This window comes from Piliocolobus tephrosceles, chromosome 9 (genome assembly GCF_002776525.5).
Source record: "Piliocolobus tephrosceles isolate RC106 chromosome 9, ASM277652v3, whole genome shotgun sequence".
NCBI lineage: Eukaryota > Metazoa > Chordata > Mammalia > Primates > Cercopithecidae > Piliocolobus > Piliocolobus tephrosceles.
The window spans coordinates 76,384,246-76,407,020 of NC_045442.1; the positions used below are offsets into that span (position 1 = coordinate 76,384,246).

A 22,775-nucleotide genomic window follows, 5' to 3' on the forward strand; every position below is an offset into this window, starting at 1 on the left:
CATCTACAGCGAGGGCGCGGAACCTGGCCGCCCCGAGCCTCCGGCACCGCCCAGAGCGGGACAAAGGGGCGGGCCGGCGACCCGGCCTCGCGGTCTCCGGTGCCGCGCGGGCTGGGAGGCGGGGCGTGGTGGGGGAGGGGCGAGCCGGCGGGGGCGGGGCGGGGCAAAGGCGGGCCCAGGCGCGCGGGGCCGCACCGGGCGGTGCAGGGAAGCAGCGCCCCTTCCTAGGCAGCCGGCAGGCGCCGCGCCTCCGGCCCCGCCCCTCTGCGCCCCGCCCCCGCCGCTCGGACGGCCCGAGTCGCGCCCTCCCGCCCCGCGCCGCCGAACTTGCTCTAACTTCCTCGGCCGAGCCGGGCCGCGCCGCCGCTGCCGCCGCCGCGCGCGGGTGAGTAGAGCGTGGAGACTCGGCTGGGGCGTCGGGACCTGCCCCCTTCTTTGTCTGAGGCCGACTTCCCCGAGCGTCCTCCGGAGGCGAGGGCTGCTCCCCAGGTCCCTGCTTGGCCCCTCAGCCTCCCTCCCCGCCTGCCCGGGAGCGGCCCCACGGGCGGTGCTGGCTTTGTCTGCCAGGATCGCTCTCTAGAGGTTGGAGGCCTGGCCGGGACCCGGCTGAGCCGAACTCCGGAGTCCGGCGGACGGGAGCCGCGGCGGTCCCGGGGCCGGCATTCCGGGTTCGGTACCCCTCGCCCCATCCGCGCACCCCGGCGAGTGCGCGCCCGGGCCGGGCGGGGTGAGGGCGACGGGAAGTCTGGACGGCTGCTGCCGCTCGGAGCTCTGCTTCTCGTCCCCAGCAGCGAGCTCTGGGATGGGCGCCCCTTTCGGCTCAGCCACCCACCCTCGGCCCTCCGGAGCTCGGGTCCGGGGTGGGGGTGGGCGTAGGCCGGGGCGGGCCACCCTTTTCCCCTGCCCCGCCGTGGTTGTGGTCAGTCTCCCACGCCGCCATGCGTCCCACTCTGCCCGGCTTGGGTTTGGGGCGGCCGGAGTTTGAGTAGGCGGTGACCCAGCTTCTCCGCGTTAGTCATGTGGAGTTGTGTTTGGGAGCAAAGCCTGACCCCTTGACCTAGCCGGAGTTCTGGTAGAGTGAGGTTTGTGGCTGCGGAGTGTGCTGGTCTCCGGCCGCTGCTGCTTCTCCTCCACCCCCAGGGGGTGGGGTGCGGGTGGGTAGGAAGTGCCTGTGTGAGGGTGTGTGGAGAGACTTTGGCCCTCGGACCGCTGGAGCACTTGTGTTGGGGATTTAAGGTTGATCTCCGGCGAGAAGCGGTCTGTGCTAGGGGGAGTCGGGCGAAATTGTGGGCCCAGGTACTGTCCTGGTGCTGGGCGCGGAGCGGTGGTGAGTGCGGCGGTGTCACACACACTCCTTGGGTGTCCTGGCGCGGCTATCCAGGAGGTCAGGCGGTCTTGAGCGGCAGTGCAGAGCATAGTATTGGAACCTCTGCAGGTATGCTCCTGGCAGTGGTCTGCTCTCCAGGGGATCTTCCTCCCTTCCGAGAGGGGGTTGTTCTTGGGCTACTGAGAGAGTGGCCTGTCAAATCCTCAAAAGTAGCCTTCCCCTCGCCCCTTGACCTTGAAGTCTAGAAGCAGTTAGTGCCTGCTGAGTGCTCTGGCTACCCTTCTCAATTTGTGAAGGGAAACCAGGGGACAGGCTATCGGAGCAGTCCTATGTCCTTGCCACATTTAAGCCAGCCAAGTGGTTGATGGGGTCGGCCCTCCTTCCAGGGATCTTCCTGAGTCCTGGCACCCCCAAAATGAAGCCCATACTCCACCATCATGGCCCTGTATGCCTTTCTGTCCCCTTAGCTGCCGGTGTGATCGTAGCCTTAAATTGCTGGGCTCAAGAGATCCCCCCACCTCAGCCTCCCAAAGCACAGGGATTACAGGTGTGAGCCACCACATGCAGTTTGATCCCATCCCACCCCGATCCCTAACGTTATAGTGACAGGCCCTGGAAACCCAGGGCCACCAGATTGTGTTTTCCCTTTCCTTCTCATTGTGTTGCACCCCAACTTCAGTTGGAGACTTTCTGGGTATGTCCATCCCCGCATCTCTGAACTCCACTGCTTGGACCACCTAATGTCATCCTCAGTTTACTTAACAAAGCATGGTTGAGATTTCTGTGGGGTTCGAGGCATTGTTGCAGGCACTATTCCAAGTCTGGAAAGTCCCTCACCAGCTGTAAACTTGGTGTGGTCTTAGAACCCAGGCTGGACGTGGCATAGGCGCTCAGTAGTGTTTATTGATCTGGGCTTGATCTCAGCACAGCAGGATCATTCAGGGAGATGAGGGTTTGAGTCCATGGGTGCTTCTGAAGGTTTGTGGCTGCCCCAGGAAGAAAGGGCATGGAGCTGCAGAATGGTTGGCTGCCCAGGGAAGTGTCCCCCTTCACCAGCTGGGCAGCTGTGCTAGTCTCTGAGGACTGGTGAGGGTCCTTCCCATGTGGGAAGTGACAGGATGAAGTGGGAGAGGAGACGGCCCTGCCCTGAAGGTTGTGGTGGCAGTGAAGTTCCCTGGGTTCTGGAACTATTTCCTGAGGCCACACTCTAGGCCACCATGTGCTCAGGAATTTGACCCATTTAACTTCAACTGAGGTAGAATTCCTTTTGGCAGTGCCTGTAAAGTGGCATTGTGCCAGGCCTGGGAAAACTTTGCTGGTTTAAAATCTAGTGAAGGACAAGATTATAGCAGTTATGTGGAAGGTTTCATAGTGATACTAATAGTGAGTTTACTGAGACTTACACCCTAGAAGCTTGACTTGTAATAACTCATTTAATCCTTGAAAACAACTGTGATGGCCGGGTGCAATGACTCATGCCTGTAATCCCAGCACTTTGGGAGGCCTCGGGGGGTGGATCACCTGAGATGAGGAGTTCGAGACCAGCCTGACCAACATGGTGAAACCCTGTCTCTATGAAACATACAAAATTAGCTGGGCTTGGTGGCACATGCCTGTAATCCCAGCTACTTGGGAGGCTGAGGCAGCAGAATTGCTTGAATCTGGGAGGTGGAGGTTGCACTGAGCCAAGATTGCGCCATTGCACTCCAGTCTGGGCAATAAGAGCGAAACTCCATCTCAAAAAAAAAAAAAAAAAAAAGAAAGAAAAAACAAAACAACTATGATGTCAACAGCTCCATTTTACAGATGAGGAAACTGTGGTCCCGAGAGGTCACAGAGTAACTTGCTGAGGTCTCAATATGAGCTGGCTTTTCTCATTTATTTCTTTTTTTTTTGACATGGAGTCTCACTCTATCGGCCAGGCTGGAGTGCAGTTGTGTGATCTCGGCTCACTGCAACCTCCGCCTTCTGGGTTCAAGTGATTCTCTCCTGCCTCAGCCTCCCAAGTAGCTGGGACTACAGGTGTGTGCCACCACACCCAGCTAATTTTTGTATTTTTAGTAGAGATGGGGTTTCACCATGTTGGCCAGGCTGATCTTGAACTCCTGACCTCAAGTAATCCGCCTCCCTCGGCCTCCCAAAGTGCTGGGATTACAGGCGTGAGCCACCATGCCTGGCCAGGTTTTCTCATTTCTAATTTAGACAATACGTTCCTCTCAGAGGTGATTAAAATAGATTCATATACTGAACAAGCCTGGCCCACAGTGGAACTAATGAGTATTTTCAGTGAAGGTGCCCTTGTGTCCCTGCCTCTGAACACATCTCATCTGTCCAGCACAGCCTGGGCACATAGCAGGTACCCCGGAACCCCTGCTGATTGGTGATGTAGCTTCTGTCTCCCTCAGGCCAGGGAATGGGAAGACCAACACTGCCATATGCAGAAGATTGGTGAGTCACTGCCTGTGTCTGTCTGGATAGATCACGGTTTGCTGTGGTAACAGCAATCCCCAAGTCTCAAAGGCTTAAAGCAACAGAAGTTTATTTCTTGTTCACACTGCATATTCATTTATCTTCTTTATGTTGTCCTCACTGGGGGGACCCATAGTGATTAGTGGGAACACTCCTGATGGCTTGGACAGAGGGACAGAGAGCATGATGATCCCTGTTTCCTGCCACTGAGTCCTGGTGGCCTTTAAGATGCCTATGGGAAGGGGATTAGGCTCCTGCTGCCTGTCCCTGTCCTGCCTTGTCAGTCCTTGGACATTTTGCATGTTCCATCCCCTCCCTGGATGTGGCCTGTAGGGGCAGCCACCTTTCCTAGAAGCAGAAGCAGGTAGTGCTAACCAGGCAGGCCTGGTCCTCCGCACGTTTGTGGGACTCAGGGATTGAGCTTACAGCCGTAGGGGTATGGAAAGCAGTGGTGGTGAGGTGACTGAAGGTGGACTCCCATTGGGGATGGGATTGAGTGTGGGGCTAGATCCCTGGTCTGTAGAAGGGAGTAGCAACCCTCTGTTAGTTGCGTTTTCCCCCTTAGGCCACCTTAGCAGGATTTTAAGGAGTCATTCACACTGTGGCCCTTGATTTTGTGCCTGGTCACCTGCTTGGTCTCTGGTGATTTCCCTCGGGGCTAGCAGACACTGTTGGAGGTGGTAAGGCCTCAGGTTCTTCCGCCTCATGATTAACTCACTCTCCTTAGTGAGGCATATTTCCACCTTTTCCAGGGCCTCCGTTTTTCTACTAGTGGAGTGAGAGGTGGTGGTGGTCTCCAGCAGTGGTCCCACTCTTGGCAGGCCATCAGAGTACCCAGGTTGCTGCGTAGAATGAAGTTTTGATAGCCCTTGGTCTAGGTGAATGCCTGCATTTCAGTTTGCTTATCTTCCATTATAGCAGTGTCCTCTCTTAACTGTGAATCAGGGAGGTTATTCATAGCATCTTCACATCCATTTTCTCCCTTAACTGCGTATGCTTTTGGTTTAGACAGGGCAAGTGAGAGCGCAGGCCGTGGCAGGGAGGCAGTGTCCAGTGCCTCTGCCGATTAAACGTGGAGATGTGAAGATGAATAACCCTGTCCAGCTTGCAGAGTGAACAGTGGTGAGGCAAGCTTTCAAGTTGCATCTACTTTCTAGTTGAGTGACCTACACAAGTCTTTTTTTTTTTTTTCTTCCTGGAAAAAAAAAAGCTGTCTAATTTTCTCATCTGTAAAGTGAGAAGAATCAAGGCTGCCTTTCCTGTCTCACCGGCTTGCAGTGAAGCATGAGTACACTGAGAAACAAGATCCAAAGCCCCTGAGTTAGGCCTGACACTGGTGTGAGACACCTGCCATCTCTGGTGGCACTCAGCAAGTGCTCACCAGCAGCTGATTCTGGAAACCCCACTTCCTCCACTCTTGGGCTTGGTGGGGTTGGGTAGGGTTGGGTGGGGCTGTGGTTTTCTTTTAGGAGGCAGCAGGCCAGGCCTGGAGACCAGAGCTTAAGTGGGCCTGGGCAGGCTGGGATTGAAACTCTTCACCCCTTGCGGTCTGTTCTGCCTCCCAACTGAGCAGCCAGGGAGAAGGCCTAGAGCCTGTGCCCTTCAGCTAGATAGCTGGAGGAACTGGCTCCTCCCTCCTTAGGCTGTGCTGGCCTGAGCTGGGAGCCTGAGAGCTGGGGCAGTTGTCTCTAAAGTGGCTTCTGGGATTCTGGTAAGAGGTGAGCTCCTGGTGCTGCCTCAGAGTCTTTGTGGTTTCCTGGCATTTGGGAGAGCTGGAGTTGGGCTGTCCTGCATGGATAAGGTTTGGGGAGGGGCCGGAACAAGGGGTTAGTGAATCTTCTCTGGGTTTTTCCTGCCTGACTATGCGTCCCAGCTGTTGGGGCCTGTGCTCCTATACACTCCACGGCCTTGAGAGGAGTTCGTAGCTGTAACATCCAGGAGAGAGGCCCCAGAGCAGTGGAAGGAAATGTGTCTCTCCCGAATCTCTTTTGTTTGTACCCCAAGGTCTGAGTGGTGATCCTGGGGATGCTGTGGGACTCCCAGCAGTAGGAATGTGTCTGTCCCCAATCTAGGTGTCCGCCAGCTGTGCTCAGGGTCCTCTCCTGTGTCCCTGGGCCAGGCAGACAGGATCTTTTTCTGGGGCTTGGTAGGGGAGGTCAGCCACAGCCCCAGACCAAGTAGTTTACACACCCTGAGTGAGGGGTGGGAGCAATGGGTCCAGGAAGACTTAGGGAGCTGGTTAAAGAAAAACTTATTCTGACGCTTGTTAAACTGGTAAGGTAGTCTGTATTTACGACTTGCAGTAGATGTAAGGATTATGGCAATGGAATTTTGCAGTAGGGGAGAGAGAGTGGGCCAACTTCAAATACGACAAAGAAAAGTGGGAACTTACAGCCAAGGAGCGGAGCGTGGGGCCTCCTGAACATTTCTAAGGGTAGGGAAATTTTTACTAAACTTAGCTAACTGAATTCTTGTTGCAGGCAGGCCAGGGTGATCAGGTTTTACCTGGGAGATAGCAGAGGATGAGAAATACGATCAGATATCCAGGGTGATTAGATATTGAGGGTGGGGGATTCTGGTTAACAGGATTTTTGCTAAAACTAGGCTCTGAGAGAATGGAGCTAGGAGCCCTAGGTCAGGACCAGGTGAGCAGAGGGCTCAGAGAAATGAAGTTTGGTCAGGGACAGAATCTCTGTCAGTATCCCGTGGCTGGCAGTGTCCTGTCCATTCTTGCACTGGCCTGTCCCTCAGGAGACAGGTGTGAGTGGTCCTCAGCTTGGGCCAGTGCAAGAATAGGGGACAGATTTCTCTCCTTGTAGGTGTTCCTTCTTGTGTCACTCTCTTTTTTTCCAGAAACCTTGGTCCTTTTCAGCATCTGCTGGCCCCTTGTCCCTTGGCTCCCTTACTCTTGGCCTGCTGGATTTCCCCTCTGCACCCAGGAAATCGCATGGACCTGGGTCCTCATTTCCCTACAACCCACCAATTTTGCTGCTTGTAACAGCTATCCCCCGCTAGCCTTCTATTGCCAAATCTGTTGGCTGTCAGACCACAGCCACATTATTCTGGACTACTCTTTTTTTTTTGCCCCTGAAACTGAGCTCTTGCTGCAATTTGTGTTTCCTGTTCTCCCTGTCCTGGACAAACCAGTCTGACAACTTTGTGGTTCTCTCTCCCGCCTCCATCAGCCTGGGGATTGACTGTCCCATTTGTTTGAGCTGGGCAGAGGGAGGTGCTGTGAGGGATCTCTTCCTCTTGCCTGGACTGCACACTCCTGGGGCCTTCTAGCCAGAGCTCCTGGGAGCTTCACCAGCTTCCTTCTGTCTGAGGCCTTCAGGTCCCTGCATCCAGCCTACCTTGTTCCTTCTTCATGAGTGAGGCTCCTCCTTTTCTCTCTGGCCCTCCTCTCTGCTTGATCAGACTCTGCCTCTCTTGAGGGCCGGCTCCCTCCAGCCTCCCCTGCACAGGTGACCCTGTTTGGCCTGCCTCCTTTTCTTGAGGCTGATCTTGTCTCAACAGTCAGCTTTTCAGGAACCAGGCTCTTGCTGTAATAAGGAAAACCTGTCAGCTGTGGCTGGGGCCTTCCCTCCTTCCCAGAGGCTTTGTGGCCAGCTTCCACCCTTGCAGCAGAACAGTGGTGGTGACTGAACCCTGCTCTCTGCAGCCATCCTGCCTGCCACAGTCATTGTGTTTTGTTACTCTAGTAGCTTCCTGTAAAATACAAGTGATAAACGCGGATAGGTTTTTGAGGGGGGCATGCCAAAATCAGAGTTGGTGGTAGTGGTGGGGGATTCATTCCCAAGGGCTCTGGGATGCTAAGTGTGTAAGCAAAGAGGAGCAAGTGGCATGTGCCCAGGATGGGGTGGGGTGGGCAGGTTTAGTTGAGGGCTCCTCTGGCGTAGGGTAGCCCTGACACTCCCCTCCATGGCATGATCAATGAGGTGGCAAAGGCAGGTGCCAGGATTTGGTGTGTTGAGGATGAGTGCCTGGGGTGGGCTCTGCTCACTCCTGCAGAAAGACAGAGGGGCTGGTCTTGGTTTCACAGAGGATTGTACGATTACAGGCAAGACCTGCTGAGGGCTTACACTGAGCCACAGAGAGGAGCAGAATGAGATATGAGGGCTTCAAGTGCCAGTGTGATTCTCACTGTTGTGAGATCTCGTTTGTGCCTTTTTTTTTCTTGAGACAGGATCTCACTCTGTTGCCCAGGCTGGAGTGCAGTGCCCTATCACAACTGCAGCTTCCACCTTCCTGGCTCAAGTGATCCTCTCGCCTCAGCCTCCTGAGTAGCAGGGACCACAGGCATGCAGTACCACACCCAGCTAATTTTTAAAATTGTTTTGTAGAGATTGGATCTTGCTGTGTTGCCTAGGCTGGTGTCAGACTCCTGGGCACTTCATTTGTGCTTCTTAATTCAGGGGCTACTTGTTGAACATATTTAGCAGTCTTCAGAAAGCATCTTATTCTGTAAGGGGAACCAAATATACCCATTCCCCTTCTCTGGCCTTCTTTCCCTGTGGTCTGGGCAGTCTTTGAGCTTGAGGTCATTAGGAGGTGTTTATTTCTGTCTGCTCTGGTGGCCTAGGGGGTGGCAGTGGGGTGGGATGGGATGTGATGGGATGTGATGTGATGGGGTGGGGTGAGGTGGGGGAGTTATTCTACATAGATAGAGTTCTGTTGTGAACCACTCCCTGCCATCCACATCTCTCACTCAAATGGTCTGGCCTGTCCAGGTTCTAATGGTCATTGTGTCATTCCCCTCAGCAGCAGGAAAGGCTGGAATGGTTTTTGTATTGTTCCTTAGGGGGAAAAATCACTTGGAGGAAGTATATCAGTGCTTCTGAGTGCAGAGTATTTATTGACACGTCAGTTAAAGGAAGCTTTTAAACAACATATATGTATCCCTTTAGTGAGGAATAAATCTACAAGTGCATCTCACAGCTCCATTTTGCAGCTTCCGTTTCCTGGAAGGTACATGGAGTTTAGTGGTTAGGGAATGGGGTTTTGAGCTGGGATTTTGGAGAAACTGTTTTTAGCCTGTCCTTGGAATTGGGCCAGGCCTAGAAATCTGTTGAAATAGCTTTCTTTAGTTGCTGAAACTGGGATGTTGTTCATAGCACTAGGACCTCGAGCTCCACTGATGAGTGGGGAGGGCTCAGAGAAGGGTCCCTGTGGAGGCCGGGGATGCCTGGGTTTCAGCCCCCTCTCCTGCATGGCGTACATTGCCTGGACCTTAGGGTCTTACAGTTTTATCACGAAGTGGGCTTGGCAGCAGATGATCTGGTTTCTTTTGTGCCTTTGTCAGAATCTGCTCTTGCTCTTCTTAGGAAAACTTTCTATTTCGGGACTTGGGGTGGAGTCTTTAAGTGAGTTGGTAAGTCTTTATTCCTGAGGCTGCTACTGCCTGACCCCCTCCTTCCCCTTGATTCCTTTCCCCTCCCTGTTAACTCTGCCTTGTTCTAGGGAAACACCAGAAGCTGCCTGCAGACAGCTACAGGTAAAATTGTGTGTCTAGCCACAAACTTTAGGTGTTTTAAATATTAATTTAGGTTTAACATTTTTATTTACAAAAATGTATACATGATGAAAAACACATAACAAAGATACACAGTGAAAACTCCTATTTCTATCCCTGACCCCTTCAGTTCTACTCCTCTGAGGCCCCTGTCACCAGATGTTCAGTGCCTAGTCAAGCGTGTCTGTATTCCTCTCTTGTTTATTACCCCAGTGGTAAACTAATTACGCTGTTTTGCACTTCCTGATTTTTACTCTAAAAATTTATTCCAGGATTGTTCCATTTTAGCACACATAGTTTAGTCCATTCTTTTTAACAGCAGTGCATGATTCTGCTGTACAGTGAATGATGACTCACTTTACCAGCCCCCTATTGATGGATTTTGAGGTTTCTTTCACTATTTTGTTTCTATAGGCTAAGCTGCAGGAGTGTCTCATGCATGCTCTAGGTCTGTAGTGGAAATGACTAGATGCAGAGTTACTGCATTAGGTGTGTAAAAGGAAAAGAAACATGCGGCTTTGCTTCCGAAAGGGGGAATGAAAGTTTACGAAGTTTTATTTTGGAGGGATCTTGGCCTTCTACAGAGACAAGAACTGGAGAAACTACTGGGAAGGCATGAGGGGTGCCAGCGTGTTGGTTCCCACCCAGGTCCGTCTTTGGTTCAGTTCAGGCCAGCCTGTCTCCATGAGCTCCATATTTATAGCCCTTGGCTGGCCCTGTGGGTCATGCTGCCTGTACCCCCAAAAGTGTGAGGAGTCAGCCAGAGCGAGCTGGGGTGTAGTGGGGGAGCAGGCTTCTCATAGTGGGTTCCAGTGGCCTCAGGACTTTGCAGGACCTGTGTAGGGTGCAAAGGGGGAGCGTTGGTTGCAACAAGCTGGAGCTGGCGTCAGCTTTTAGAGGAACAGATTTTCCCGCAGTGTCAGGGGTTGGTGTGAGGATCGGCCTCCTGCTGTGGTCTCCCTTGGCCTTTCGTTGCTCTGCAGACCTCCCTGTTCAGGCCACGTTGGGCCTGATTGCCACCCTGTGATTTTAAAAGCCTGTGTAAAGGGCACCTGGTGAAAATAATAGATGGGTTTTGTGTTTTGAGCAGGAGCTTCCTTTCAGAACAGAAACGGGGTATGGTTCTTCCTGGGATGAGTGGGGAAGGAGGAACAGTCGTGAGGGCATGTTGGAGGCGCCCACTCCGTGTTGGGAGCTCTCTGGTTGTTTCCCTATGTGGCTCTCACTGCCCCATGCCAGGGCAGGGTGGGAAGCAGGGAGATTTTAGGGCTGGCTGGCAGACAGTCCTCCTAAATAGACCCTGACTTGGTGGGTTTGAGATCTGTGTCCCTGCCATGGCTCTCCCACCCTTCTAGTCAGAGAACTTCTCACCATTGCAGTTACATGTAGTCCCCGTGAGAACGCCGGAGCTTCCCATGTGCAGCTGGTTGTCTGGGCGTGGGTCCTTGGTAGCACAGAGGTTTCTATTGTGGCCTGGTGGCAGTGCGGGCTGACCTGTGGGGTTGAGGAGGCGGGACCTGACCTGGGGCCTCACAGTGGAGCTATTCAGGGGCTCTGCCCTGGTTCCTGCTGCTTCCCATTGTAGGTTTTTTTTGGGGGGTGGGGTGGGAGGGGACTAGAAAAGGAGGCAAGGGGGAGAGGGAGTGGTCAGTGCAGCTATTGTTGCTGGTAGCAGGAGCCCATTATGCTTAATAGAGGTCCGTTTGCAGAGAGCCTTGAGCCACTCCAAGGCCCATGATGTGTTCTCAGATTCTAGTTTCTCCCTCTGTCAAGATCCCCCTTCGCCCTTCTCAGGTCCCTGTGCTTGCCTGGAACACCTCTAGGTAAGAGTTCTGAGCAGCTGGGCAAGGAGCAGGAGTGGCCGGTGCCAGGCTTGTCGGCCACCTGCCCACTGCTTTGGGGAGTGAGTTCTGCCCAGTCTTCCTGGCCCAGCTGTGCCCTTGGGTGGGGGCCAGGCACGTGCCTGGGTTGCTGTTAGTCTCCCAGGCCCCCCACTTTCTTTGTGCCTCAGTGCTCAGCCCAGTGTCCCCTGTTCCTCACGCGAGCACTCAGCTGCTGAAAAGCCTGTGTGCTGGCAGCTCAGCCTGCAGCCACCCCCGCTGCAGGAGCCACAGCCATTTTCCTTTGTTCTGCCATCTCCGGGCTCTTGAATCTCAGGCTGGCAGCGGGCAGCAGACAGCCAGCACACAGCACCGGCGGAGTGGAAACCCTTGTGACATGAATCTGCCCACTGAGCCAAAGGCATGGCAGCCCCCTGACTGCACCCCTGATTCCTCTGGCTGTACCCTATCTCCCAGCCATGCTGAGAGAAGCACAGAGTCTCCCCTCTTACTGGATCACAAAGATAGTGACACCTACAGTGGGAAGAGAGAGGTCTCACCTGTTTTGGGCCACCGAGGGTGCACACTAAAGAGAGAGCGAGTTAGCCTCCAGGTCTTCGGCAAAAAAAGCCACTCCGAGGCACAAAGGATGCTCCTTCTTAATCTCCTGGTCCTTGTTGAAAATAGAGGCAGGATTGGTTGAGAATATTTTTTATTTTGGTCTCTATGGTTGTGAGGACTTTTCTCTAACTGAGGGGAACTGTCCCCTGCTCCTTCATATCTGAATCTCTCCTTTCTCTCCCTGACCACTATTGGTGGGCAAAATGAGCATTCTCTCTGAGGGTACAATTTTAGCTCTGTGTGGGGTTGCAGGCGGGGTGAAGTCCACTCTCACCCACTGTCTGACTTCTCTATCTGAGGTGTGCCCGCCCCAACCCATACTGTCTCCTTTCTAAACCACAGCCAGAATCTGTAAGGCACCTGCCTTTGAAATAGAGTTGTTTTGTATAGAACTCATAACTCCCACTAGTTTTCATGTGTTTAGCGTTTTATCTCACCCTTTCAAAACCCATCCTGGCTGTCTTACTTGATTCTCTTATCAGCCAAGTCTTACAAATCAGGAAGCAAGCCTCAGCCCCAGATAGGGTTGCACCTTGGAGTGTCCTCATTTTATTTTATTTTTTGACATGGAATCTTGCTCTGTTGCCCAGGCTGGAGTGCAGTGGCATGAGTATGGTTTAGTGTAGTCCCGGCCTCCCAGGCTCAAGTGATTTTCCTGCCTCAACTTTCCCAGTAGCTGAGACCACAGGCATGTACCACCATGCGCGACTAATTTTTAAAAATTTTTCATAGAGACAGGCTCTTGCTATGTTGCCTTGGCTGTTCTCGAACTCATCATCTGGGTTCAAGCTGTCCACCTCAGACTCCCGAAGCACTAGGATTATAGGTGTGAGTCACAGCACCCAGCCCTTATTTTAGCAAATGTTGTAGCACCTACAGGACTCAAAGCAAAAAGAGCTGGTGCTCACCGTGAAAGGCGTTGAAACACAGATGCCACTTGAGGGGGTGGGGTATGTTAACAGAAAAACCAAAGTCTCTAAAATATTTTGAAGAGGTTTATTCCAATCCAGTGAGTGTCTGTGGCCCGGGAAAAGCACAGTAGTCTCAAGAGGTCCAGGGAAAGGGTGCCTGAGGCTGTCGGATTACAGTTTTGTTTTATACATTTTAAGGAGGCAAAAGTTACAGGCAAAGGCATAAGTCAGTACATGGAAGATATGCATTGGTTAAGCCCAGAAAGGTGGGATATCGTGAAACGGGCTTACAGGTCATAGGTGCGTTCAGAGATTCTTTAGTTTGCAATTAGTTAAAGGAGTAAAACTTTGTCCAAAAACTTAAGAGTCAGCAGAAAGGACTGGTAAATAAGGAAGTCCATTAACCAATACACTGGGTTACAGCAGTGGGGTGAGTGACTTAACCCTTGTCTGGCATGGCCTTTGATCCTCTTTATATTTCGATATCTTATTGTCACAAAGAGTCTTGTTTCTTAATGATCTCTATTTTAATATTAATGATGGTCAGTTGTTGTGTCTAAATCCCGAAATGGAGGAGGTATGTAATGAGGCCTTTCCAACCTCCCTTCTCGTCGTGGCCAAGGGCCGTTTTTCAGGTTTCTCTGGGGTCCTCGTGGCCAAGACGGTCTGTTTAGTTGGTTATGGGGCTTAGAATTTTATTTTTAGTTTACAGGTTGTTGGACCCAAACAAGACTGGGAAAGTCACAATTGAGGCAGCTCAGTATATTCTTTCTGGGAAAAACACATGAATGTAGAAGCTGGGGTTTGAATTTTGGCTTACTGGGTGACCTTGGCGGGTCACTTCCTGGGGTGCAGATTCTGACTGGAAAATGGAAGTGTTGCTTAGAGGAACTCCGGGAACATTTTAGCTGTAACCCTTGGAGTTCTGTGAATCTAACTCCAAAATGGTTGGTCACAACCTGGAATCTCTCTTGCCAACTCAGGATCCTTTGGAAGAAAATGTTATCAGATGGAATGAACAAAGGGCCCCTCTTTTCCTGGGCGTTTCTTCCTCAGGTTCTTGATCGGTGGTGATGATCACCTCAAAAGATGCCCGTAGTTTTCAAATGGAAACCGATCCACCCGGAGCCCAAACACACACTCCCAGTTCTCAGATGCTGAGTGTGGCCCCTGGAGCTCACTGATGAGTAGTCTTACCTTGGACCTTGCCTTGGCTTTTCTTGGAAATGGCACATTACTTTTGTTTATTAGTGTAGCCCCTCTCTTGTGAAGTGGAATCCAGGGAGAGGGAAGTAAAGCTTTTAATTTTACCTCTTGCCAAAGTGAGGCCAAGCTCTTAAATGTAAAAACAAACTTGTTAAAAGTAAAAACGAAAACAATATCCCCATGCCTCTTTGGGGGTGGAGACTCGGTTTAAATTTTGCCTCTATTTTGTTAACAGGTTCTAGGAGACAAAATGTTCTTTTCCTGGTAACCTTTCAGGCTGTGTTTCTGGCCCTTTATCTGCCTTTCCTGGCCCAGCCTCCATCCTCTGGGCCCGCCAGCCCTAACCAGCACTGCGTGCCAGGCCCCCCTGTGCCTGCTGCCCGTCTGACTTCCTCCCATTGTCTTCAGGGTACAGCCTGTGTCACTACTGCTGTAGGCTGTGTTTCTGCTGGGCACGACATAGGAGGGCGGTAGTCTTGGGAGAGGCAGGTCTCTATCATTTGGTTAGAGTAGCTTTTACAGCTGAGAAATGGGAATAAAAATAATCTGTGAGAATCCAGTGGGATGCACCAAAATCCTGAACAAATCCCAAAATTAAAGCATTCCTCCAGGGAAGCTGATTGCATCCTCGCAAATCAAGCACAATAAAGATGGGTGGCTTTCTTCCCATGACTTGCTTGAATGGTGGTTTTCCTTCTGTGTGTCAGTGCTACATCCTTACTATTCAAAGTGCCATCCACAGACCTGCTGATAGGCAGGGTGGGCATCACCTGGGAGCTTACTGAGCTATAGAACCTTGGGGGCCTCCATCCAGATCAGCTGAATCAGAATTTGCATTGTTAACAAGGTGACCCAAGTGATTCGAATGCTTTTTAAATTTTTATTTTTTATTTTTTGTGAGATAGGGTCTGACTCTGCACTCAGTGGTACAATTAAGGCTCGCTACAACCTTGACCTCCTGGATTCAAGCAATCTGCCAAAATGCTGGGATTACAGGCCCAAGCCACCGTGCCTGGCCTGAATGCACTTTCATGTTTGAGAAGCATAGCCTCAGCCAGCCGCACTGTCATGCTTGCGCCTTTGCTTTGTTAGTCTGTTTCGTGGTTTTGCAGTCTTTACCCGCTTGCTTTCCTGAAAGTTGCTGACTTTAAACAGGTTCACCAGCCTTGGCTCTGCAGTCCTTCCCCTCTGGGTGTGCAGCGTACAGCAGTTATTCCTCGGTGCTGGCGATGTCTTGTGAATGGAGCTAGATCGAGAAAGCCCCCTTGGCCCACAGCCCTGCTGTCGAGGTTATCTTTCGGGCATGGGGGTGGGGGTGGGGGATAACTGGAGCCCTCCTGGGTGAAAGGGCAGCCCTAAGCCTCCCTGGCCATCTGGTGCCACTTGCCCCACCCTGTTCCAGCTGGAGAACAGGATCAGAATCAGGTCGTAAATGTTGTTTGCTTTTGGAAGAAACACAAAGCATTTTCTATAAAGATGTTTTGGTGTATGTTGAAGATAAATAAATAGTCCAGAAGAGGGACTGTAAATTTGTATTTTATAGTAGTTTTGCAGCAGAAAACAGTTTGAGGTGGCTGTCCTGATTTCACTGTACTGCCTGCACAACCCCTGCATTCTGGCGAAGGTTAGGGCTTTGTGGGGAAGAGCTTGCGTCCCTGGGAATGAGACCCTGACTCTCCTGCTCAGCTACCCAAGGGACCCCCTGCCTTTCTAGCTCTGTTTTAGGGGATGATCTGCTTTCTCCTGACTCTTGATTTCCTCTCAGCCTTTTCCAGTAGTTTCTCACCATTGATTTGCAGTTTAAAAAATTCTGCCCCCGCTTCCTCCTCTCTTTTGACATTCACAAGGCACACTTAGTTTTATTTTTCCCCACTGGGCTTCACTTTTCATGGCTTCTTTGGAAAGGATTTGTGTTTGTTTGTTTTGTTTTAGCTCTGTAAATCTTTTTCCCCCGGACTGGGGGAGGCAGGCCTGGGGTGGGCTGGAAAGTGTCCCATCCTAGACTCAGAAATTTACCAGTTTGCCATCCTTTGAGGTGGGGTTTTTGTCTGAAAACACAGTACGGTTGTCCCTTGGTGTCCTGTCTCCAAGGGAGATTGGTTTTAGCCCCCGCACTTAGTAGTATTTGCATATAACCTATGTACTTCCTCCCATATACTTTAAATCATCTCTAGATTACTTATAATAACTCATACAGTGTAAATGCAATGTAAGTATTATATAATTTAAAGCATTTGTACTTTTTTTTTTTTCTTTTTGAGACAGAGTCTTGCTCTGTTGCCCAGGCTGGTGAGCAATGGCGCATTCTCAGCTCACTGCAACCTCCGCCTTCCAGATTCAAGCAATTCTCTTGTCTCAGCTTCCTGCGTAGCTGAGACTATAGGCGTGTGCCACCAGGCCCAGCTAATTTTTCTGTTTTTATTAGAGACGGGGTTTCACCATATTGGTCAGGTTGGTGTTGAACTTCTGACCTCAGGTGATCCACTCACCTCGGCCTCCCAAAGTGGTGGGATTACAGGTGTGAACCGCTGTGCCCAGCCTTTCCTGAGTATTTTTGATCCTGGTTACTTGAATCTGTGGATGTGGAACCTGTGGATATATGGAAGACTGACAGTATATTCTAGCTGACTGTGCAATTTTGTATACAAAGATTTTTAAGCATCTTACAGCCATAATCTGTATGCCTTTCAGGCATGGAAACATAGAGAATGAGGAGTAAATATAATTCTAAACTCTCTTATATAGTGTCTTTGTGACCTGTACAAAGAGAACACTTCAAATCTACATTAGGCATGTAGGTCAAATCCCTGCAGCCTACTGGAACAGCTCCTATAACAGCCAGCCTTTAAAGACCCAGTTATTGGAGCAAAGTTTATTTCTCCCAGGAACGGGCCACTCATCATTTGGAAAATGTGGTGTTCTGGAGTGGCTCCCTCCCTGATGGTGTCAGCCCTGCAAGGATGACCATGCTGGTTTTGTCTTGGTATCGTCATGCAGGTCCCAGCCTGGAGCTGGGGATACACTGAAGGCTCTGTTAATCATCTTCATTGGAGGGTCAGTCTCGGGGTGAGAGAGTTGCCTGCTGCCAGGTTGGCTTGTAGTGTGTTCCTCCCTATCTTCAGGCACAGCTCGATCCCAAACTGGGGAGCTTCTGAATGTGCTGCCCTCATCTAGTACACATTTAAAACAGCTGCTCTAGGGAGCATTTCCTGACCAGCTTGCCACCACCACCACCACCTCCTCCTCTCTGCCCTCCAGCACCTATTTGACTGCATTTAGTGAAGGGAGTCATATTCTGAGTCCCCTGAGTCAGGCACAGGTCCCACTCTGAGTTGGAGTTGGTCTCCACGGCCTCATTCTGGGTGTCTTGCATGCAGCAGTGCCCTGAACATGTAGAAACAAGTCTTCAGGTGCTCGTCTCCCACAGCAAAAGCCTTTTCACCCCATGGGCTTGGCAAGCGAGCCTGTGCACTGATGGATTGCTAGGTGGGTTGCTTCAACCTTGCTGATCTAGGGAGGCCACAGGGCCCAGCCCAGTCCTGAAGTCTGGAGGCACAGCACCTTGGCGTGGGTTCTTGTTCACATTGGGAATACTAGTGTAGATTGGGCCCAGACTCTCCACATTTGTTTGCAACTGGGTGAGGAAGAGGCTCTGATGTCCTCTTACCAGGGGCATGTAAAAGGATGCTGTGTATAGACATTTCTTGTAGACTTAGATTTTCAGAAACAGGCCTGTCATGATGATCAGGGTATAGGGCACGTGCACCAAGCCTGCCTTGGCCTGGCATCCTCCCGTGAGTGGGCAGCTTCACCTTCAATGGCAGAGGGAAGTAGGTGGGGACATCAACTTGGAAGCCAAGGTGCCAGGCCTCCTTTTGCCCAGCCATTTGAGAAGTGGGGGTAGGGTGGTTGGCAGGTGTGGGTGACCAGGCCCTGCCTCACCTAGGTGGGCAGGTGTTGCCCTGAGGCTACTGGTGCAGTTAAATGAGCTGCCTGATGAATCATTCTGAAAATCTCTAATGGGTGCTGGGCGTGGTTGCTCATGCCTGTGGTCCCAGCACTTTGAGAGCCCGAGGCAGTAGGATGGCTTAAGCAGGAGTTTGAGACCAGCCTGGGCAACATAGGGAGACCCCATCTCCCTATGTAGCAGGGACTGCAGGTGTGCAATGAGGCGGGAAGATCACTTGAACCCAGGAGGTCAAGGCTGCAGTGAGCCATGACGGTGCCACTGCACTCCAGCCTGGGTCACAGAGTGAAACCCTGTCTCGAAAACGTAAAAGTGAAAATCTCCAGTGGGGCCCAAGGCCTGAATGTGTTTTTTGCTTTTTTTTTTTTTTTTTAAGAAGGACCACAAACTCTGTGTTTGAGTTACTTGACGCCAGTTATTTTGTAGAATCTCCCTTAATTTAAGTTTGTTTGTTGTTTCCTCATGGTTAGATGCAAGATTTGCAGTTTCATCAGAAATACTGGAGAAATGGTGAGTCCTGGGTACATCCCCTTGGGAGGCACATGATGTGGGTCTGAGTCATTACCGGTGATACTAACAATGATCACTTGCTTATGGTGATGTCTGCTGGGTTTCTCTCCTCTAGCTTACTGTTTTGTTCTTTTTTGAGTGTCCTGTGGGGAGATACTTTGAGACTATGCAAATATAGTATGCTATTTCACATCAAACTCATCACTGGTTTTAGGACCCGTTGCAGATTCTTGGCATAGTCGGTTGTTTCTGTCATGGGTGTTGAATGCGATGATTTAATTCCATGATTCCTCCTACATTTATCATTTAACTATACGGAACTGCTGTAGCTATGTATATCATTGTGCTACACAGAACTTTTCCTTCTCTCCTGTTTGTTTATCTCTGTGTGTGTATTAGAATGGGCTCATGAATTCTTATTTTATTCAATGAGTTAAAATCCATTGTTATTATTGTTTATTTTGCCACTCAGATTGTTCCAGATTTGGCCAGTGGGGGCTTTTTCAAACCGCTGTGAATGACAGCTCTTCAAAACATGCATTTCCAGGCCTATTACCGTTCTGTTGAACTAGTCGCCATAGGATTCTGGAGGCAGCTCCTTGAGCCATTCTGCTGTCCTGTGGAGCGTGGCATCAGCCGCATCAGGCCCGTGGTTTTTAGTGTGTACCTTGTGAAGTCTCCCTTTCCCCAGCCACCTGAAGATAAAAGTGTCCTGCTCTGCCTGCCTCTATGTTGGGTTTCTGGGTCAGAGTTTCTTTGAACAAAGCCTCCTGTAGCTTAAAAAATAATAAAAATAGTAAGCTTGGAAGTCACCGGACTAGGTGACCTCCATTCCAGGCCCAGTGCTTTTCCTGCTGAGGCCTCCCCTGACCCACATCCACCCACTCTGCTGCTTTCCTGGTGACAGCACTGAGGTAGACAGAGGCCTCCTCTCACCAGGTTAATGAGGAGGCCCCTCGGTGTCCTGAAACTCAGCAGGTTTTGGGTTGTGGGGTTTTGGTGGTGGAAATTCATAGTGCTTCAGTCGCTAATATCAGGGATTTTACAGGATGCCAGGCACTGAGACCCTCAGGCCCATTGGAGAGCCCAGTGGAGCTCAGGGCTGGGGCCCAGCCTCTCCTGCGCCTCCGCGTGGAGGCCGTCCAGAGCTGGCGGTCAGGGGCTTGATGACCTTGGAAGCCGGGGGCCCACCTTCACCACACTGTGCCAAGGTAGTGTTTGTCACCCTGTGATAAAGTAGGGGATCCAGCCCCCCCGACATTGTGCAGCTGTGTAGTGCCCACAGTAAAGAGTCAAACTTCTTCACCCCAGTGAGTGGTTGCTGCCACCATGGTGATTTTTTTTTTAATTACTTTTTTTTTCTCTTTTGATATAATCCATAGGTTCACATGCCACGGTGTCTGATTTTGCAGTGTTTCTGGTGGCCCCTGGGTGTGGTGTTTGGGTTAATGAGGGAATGGATCAGGGAAGTACATGGACAGTTCTGGCTCTAAGGGGTGAGTCAGAGAGAGCCAAGCCCCTCCTTCCACCCTCAGAGGGTGAGATTCCTGTGGGCAGCTGAGCAGCCTGCCCTGGCCTGCCTTAGTGATTCTCTTTCCTACTGGGGCCCATTCCCTTTCATATTCGCCTGCCTCCTCCTAGGCTTCTCTCCCTGGGCCTGCCTGTTCCTTTGGCCTGTGAATATTCCCCAGCACCTAGTGGGCTCTAGAGACCTCCTTCTCAGATGGTAGGAATGTCCAGGCCCCAGGTGCTACTGGAGGTGCAGCAGGAACTCCACCTTCCTTGGGGGATGTGGCTGCCCTTCCCTGGGATGGGCCTGTGATCAGGTCAGAGGCCAGTTCTGGGAGCCTCAAAGGCCAAGTGGTGTTGAAGGATTGGCTTCAGAGAATGAGAGGGAAGGGGATAGCAAGGATAATTTGGGGGCATGGGGTGTAGCTCAGGATATGGGTGGTAGGTGTTGTCATTGTCAGTTGGGTCCTTAGGAAAAAGAGGGGCAAGAGGAGGGGTGGGGTTAGAGGTAGAGAGCTGGGTAAGAGACCTTCAGACCTTCCCTGTGAGGTCATGAGGAACTGACCTGTGCCCTCAGGAGGGGAAGGGAGGGAAGTGAAGGGGAGGGGAGGGGAGGGGAGGTATTGGAGCAGGAGGAGTTTAGGAAAGCTCCTGAGTGTCTGCGTGGGTGAAGGCTTAGGGATTCCAGGTGGGGCCCCTTGGTCCATGCTCTGTCTGGTATTTGTGCCTGGTGCTTGTGTGGAAAGATGCAGATCTCTGGAACCGTCAGCAGTGTAGTGTTGGAGGGTTGTGAGGCATGTGATTATCCCATAGGAGGGGCAGACACTCCAGGGACGTCACTCCAGGGAAGCCTGGGGAACTCGCAGTGCCTCTGTGCAGGGTCAGGCCACATGGTTTGGGCCTGGCTTTCCTAACACTCAGTTCACTTTTCTCCACTGTTGTGTCATCCGGCTTCCTTCCTTTGGGGCTTCTCTCCCCTCTTCCTCCCTCATGACCTTTTATTTATATATAAAAAATGAGCCTATTGTCTCAGAGCTTCTCAAATTTTCATCTTATTCAGGATCTTAGTGAAATGCAGATTGAAGGGAATTGAGATTTCACATTTCCAGCAAGCTCCTGAAATGGGCATCATCCAAAGAGGGCAAGGCAGAATCAGGGGATGCTAAAGAACTGGAGGTAGAAGGAGACCCTGTTGGAGGGATGCAGGCGGCCATTCTCCCCATCTGAAGGTCTCTGTGGGAGGAGCCAGGGGCCTGGCTCCTTTGGGTGTGGGGCTGCCAAGCACTGGCCGGAGTTTAATCTGGATCCAAGGCTCACAAACAGCTGGTTCTTGAGGGAGTTGTGTTGCAGTGATGTTTGATAGAGCTAATCTGGCAATAGGAGAGATAATGAGCTTTTCTGTAAATCTAAAAGTTTTGGGCTGAGCGTGATGGCTCATGCTTATAATCCCAGCAATTCGGGAGACTGCAGAGGGAGGATCTCTTGAGCCAGGGGTTTGAGACTAGCCTGGGCAACATAGTGAAACCCTATTTCTACAAAAAAATTAAAAATTAACTTGGTGTGGTGGTATACACCTGTGGTCCCAGCTACTTGGGAGGCTGAGGTGGGAGGACCATGCGAAGCTGGGAATTAAAGACCCTGTCTCTAAAAAGAGAAAAAAAGTTTTAAGTTAAAGGTCCATTCTGTTCCGAGTTGATGTTCTTTTTCTGCCCCCTTTCCCCATCCTTTTTGTTGTTGTTGTTGAGACAGTGTCTCGCTCTGTCACCCAGGCTGGAGTGCAGGGGCACGATTTCAGCTCACTGCAACTTCTGCCTCCTAGGTTCGAGCAGTTCTCTGCCCCAGCCTCCCAAGTAGCTGAGATTACAGGCGCCTGCCAGCACACCCAGCTAATTTTTGTATTTTCATAGAGACAGGGTTTCACCATCTTGGCCAGGCCGGTCTTGGACTCCCGACCTTGTGATTCACCTGCCTCGGTCTCCCAAAGTGCTGGGATTACAGGCGTGAGCCATGGTGCCCGACCTCCCCATCCTTTTTATACAGTCATCCCTCCATTGTCCAAGGGTGTTTGGTTCCAGACACACCTCCTCCACGATGCCAAAATCCATAGATGCTCAAGTTCTTAATATGAAATGGTGTAGTATTTGCATATAACCTTCACACATTCTTTCCTAAACTTTAAACTATCTCCAGATTACTTAAAAATATCTAATACAGTGTGAAAGCTGGCTGGGTGCGGGGGCTCACGCTTATAATACAATCATGTTGGGAGGCTGAGACAGGTGGATTGCTTGAGCCCGGGGGTTCGAGTCCAGCCTGGGCAACATAGTGAGACCCTGTCTCTTCAAAAAATTTAAAAATCAGCTGGGCATGGTAACACACTCCTATAGTCCCAGCTGCTTGAGAGGCTGAGGCAGGATTGCTTGAGCCTGGGAGGTCTAGGCTGTAGTGAGCCAAGTTTGTACCATTGCACTCGAGCCTAGGCGACAGAGCAAGACCCTGTCTCAAAAACAAAAGTAAATGCTGTGGAAATAGTTGTTTACTATATATATATATATTTTTTTTTTTTTTTTTTTGAGACGGAGTCTCACTCTGTTGCCCAGGCTATAGTGCAGTGGCGTGATATCTGCTCACTGCAAGCTCTGCCTCCCAGATTCACGCCATTCTCCTGCCTCAGCCTCCTGAGTAGCTGGGACTACAGGCATCTGCCACCACACCTGGCTAATTTTTTGTGCTTTTAGTAGAGACGGGGTTTCACCATGTTAGCCAGGATGGTCATATATCTCCTGAGCCTGCGATCCACCTGCTTTGGCCTCCCAAAGTGCTGGGATTGCAGGCGGTTTTACTATATTTTTTACTTGTATCTTTTTTTTTCCCCCCAAATATTTTTCATTCCCAGTTGGCTGAATCCATGGATTCAGAACTG

At 51.1% G+C, this 22,775-nt stretch overlaps 1 protein-coding gene across 9 annotated transcripts in view; it reads left to right on the top strand.

Moving 5' to 3' along the window:
• The first annotated feature begins 266 nt into the window (after positions 1–266).
• Positions 267–22,775, top strand: part of TSPAN14 (tetraspanin 14) — a 65,553-nt gene continuing 43,044 nt past the window's right edge. Inside the window, exons 1-2 of one of the 9 annotated variants that reach the window (XM_023204800.2) lie at positions 287–385; positions 18,304–18,343. In XM_023204800.2, the coding sequence (XP_023060568.1) occupies positions 18,304–18,343 (40 nt within the window). In that variant the 5' untranslated portion in view covers positions 287–385. Of the gene's footprint in view, positions 386–1,414; positions 1,436–3,755; positions 3,776–4,898; positions 4,919–5,313; positions 5,515–15,134; positions 15,156–18,303; positions 18,344–19,530; positions 19,555–22,775 lie in introns of those variants that run through there. The other 8 variants (XM_023204796.2, XM_023204797.2, XM_026455765.1 and 5 more) reach the window with 8 other exon arrangements.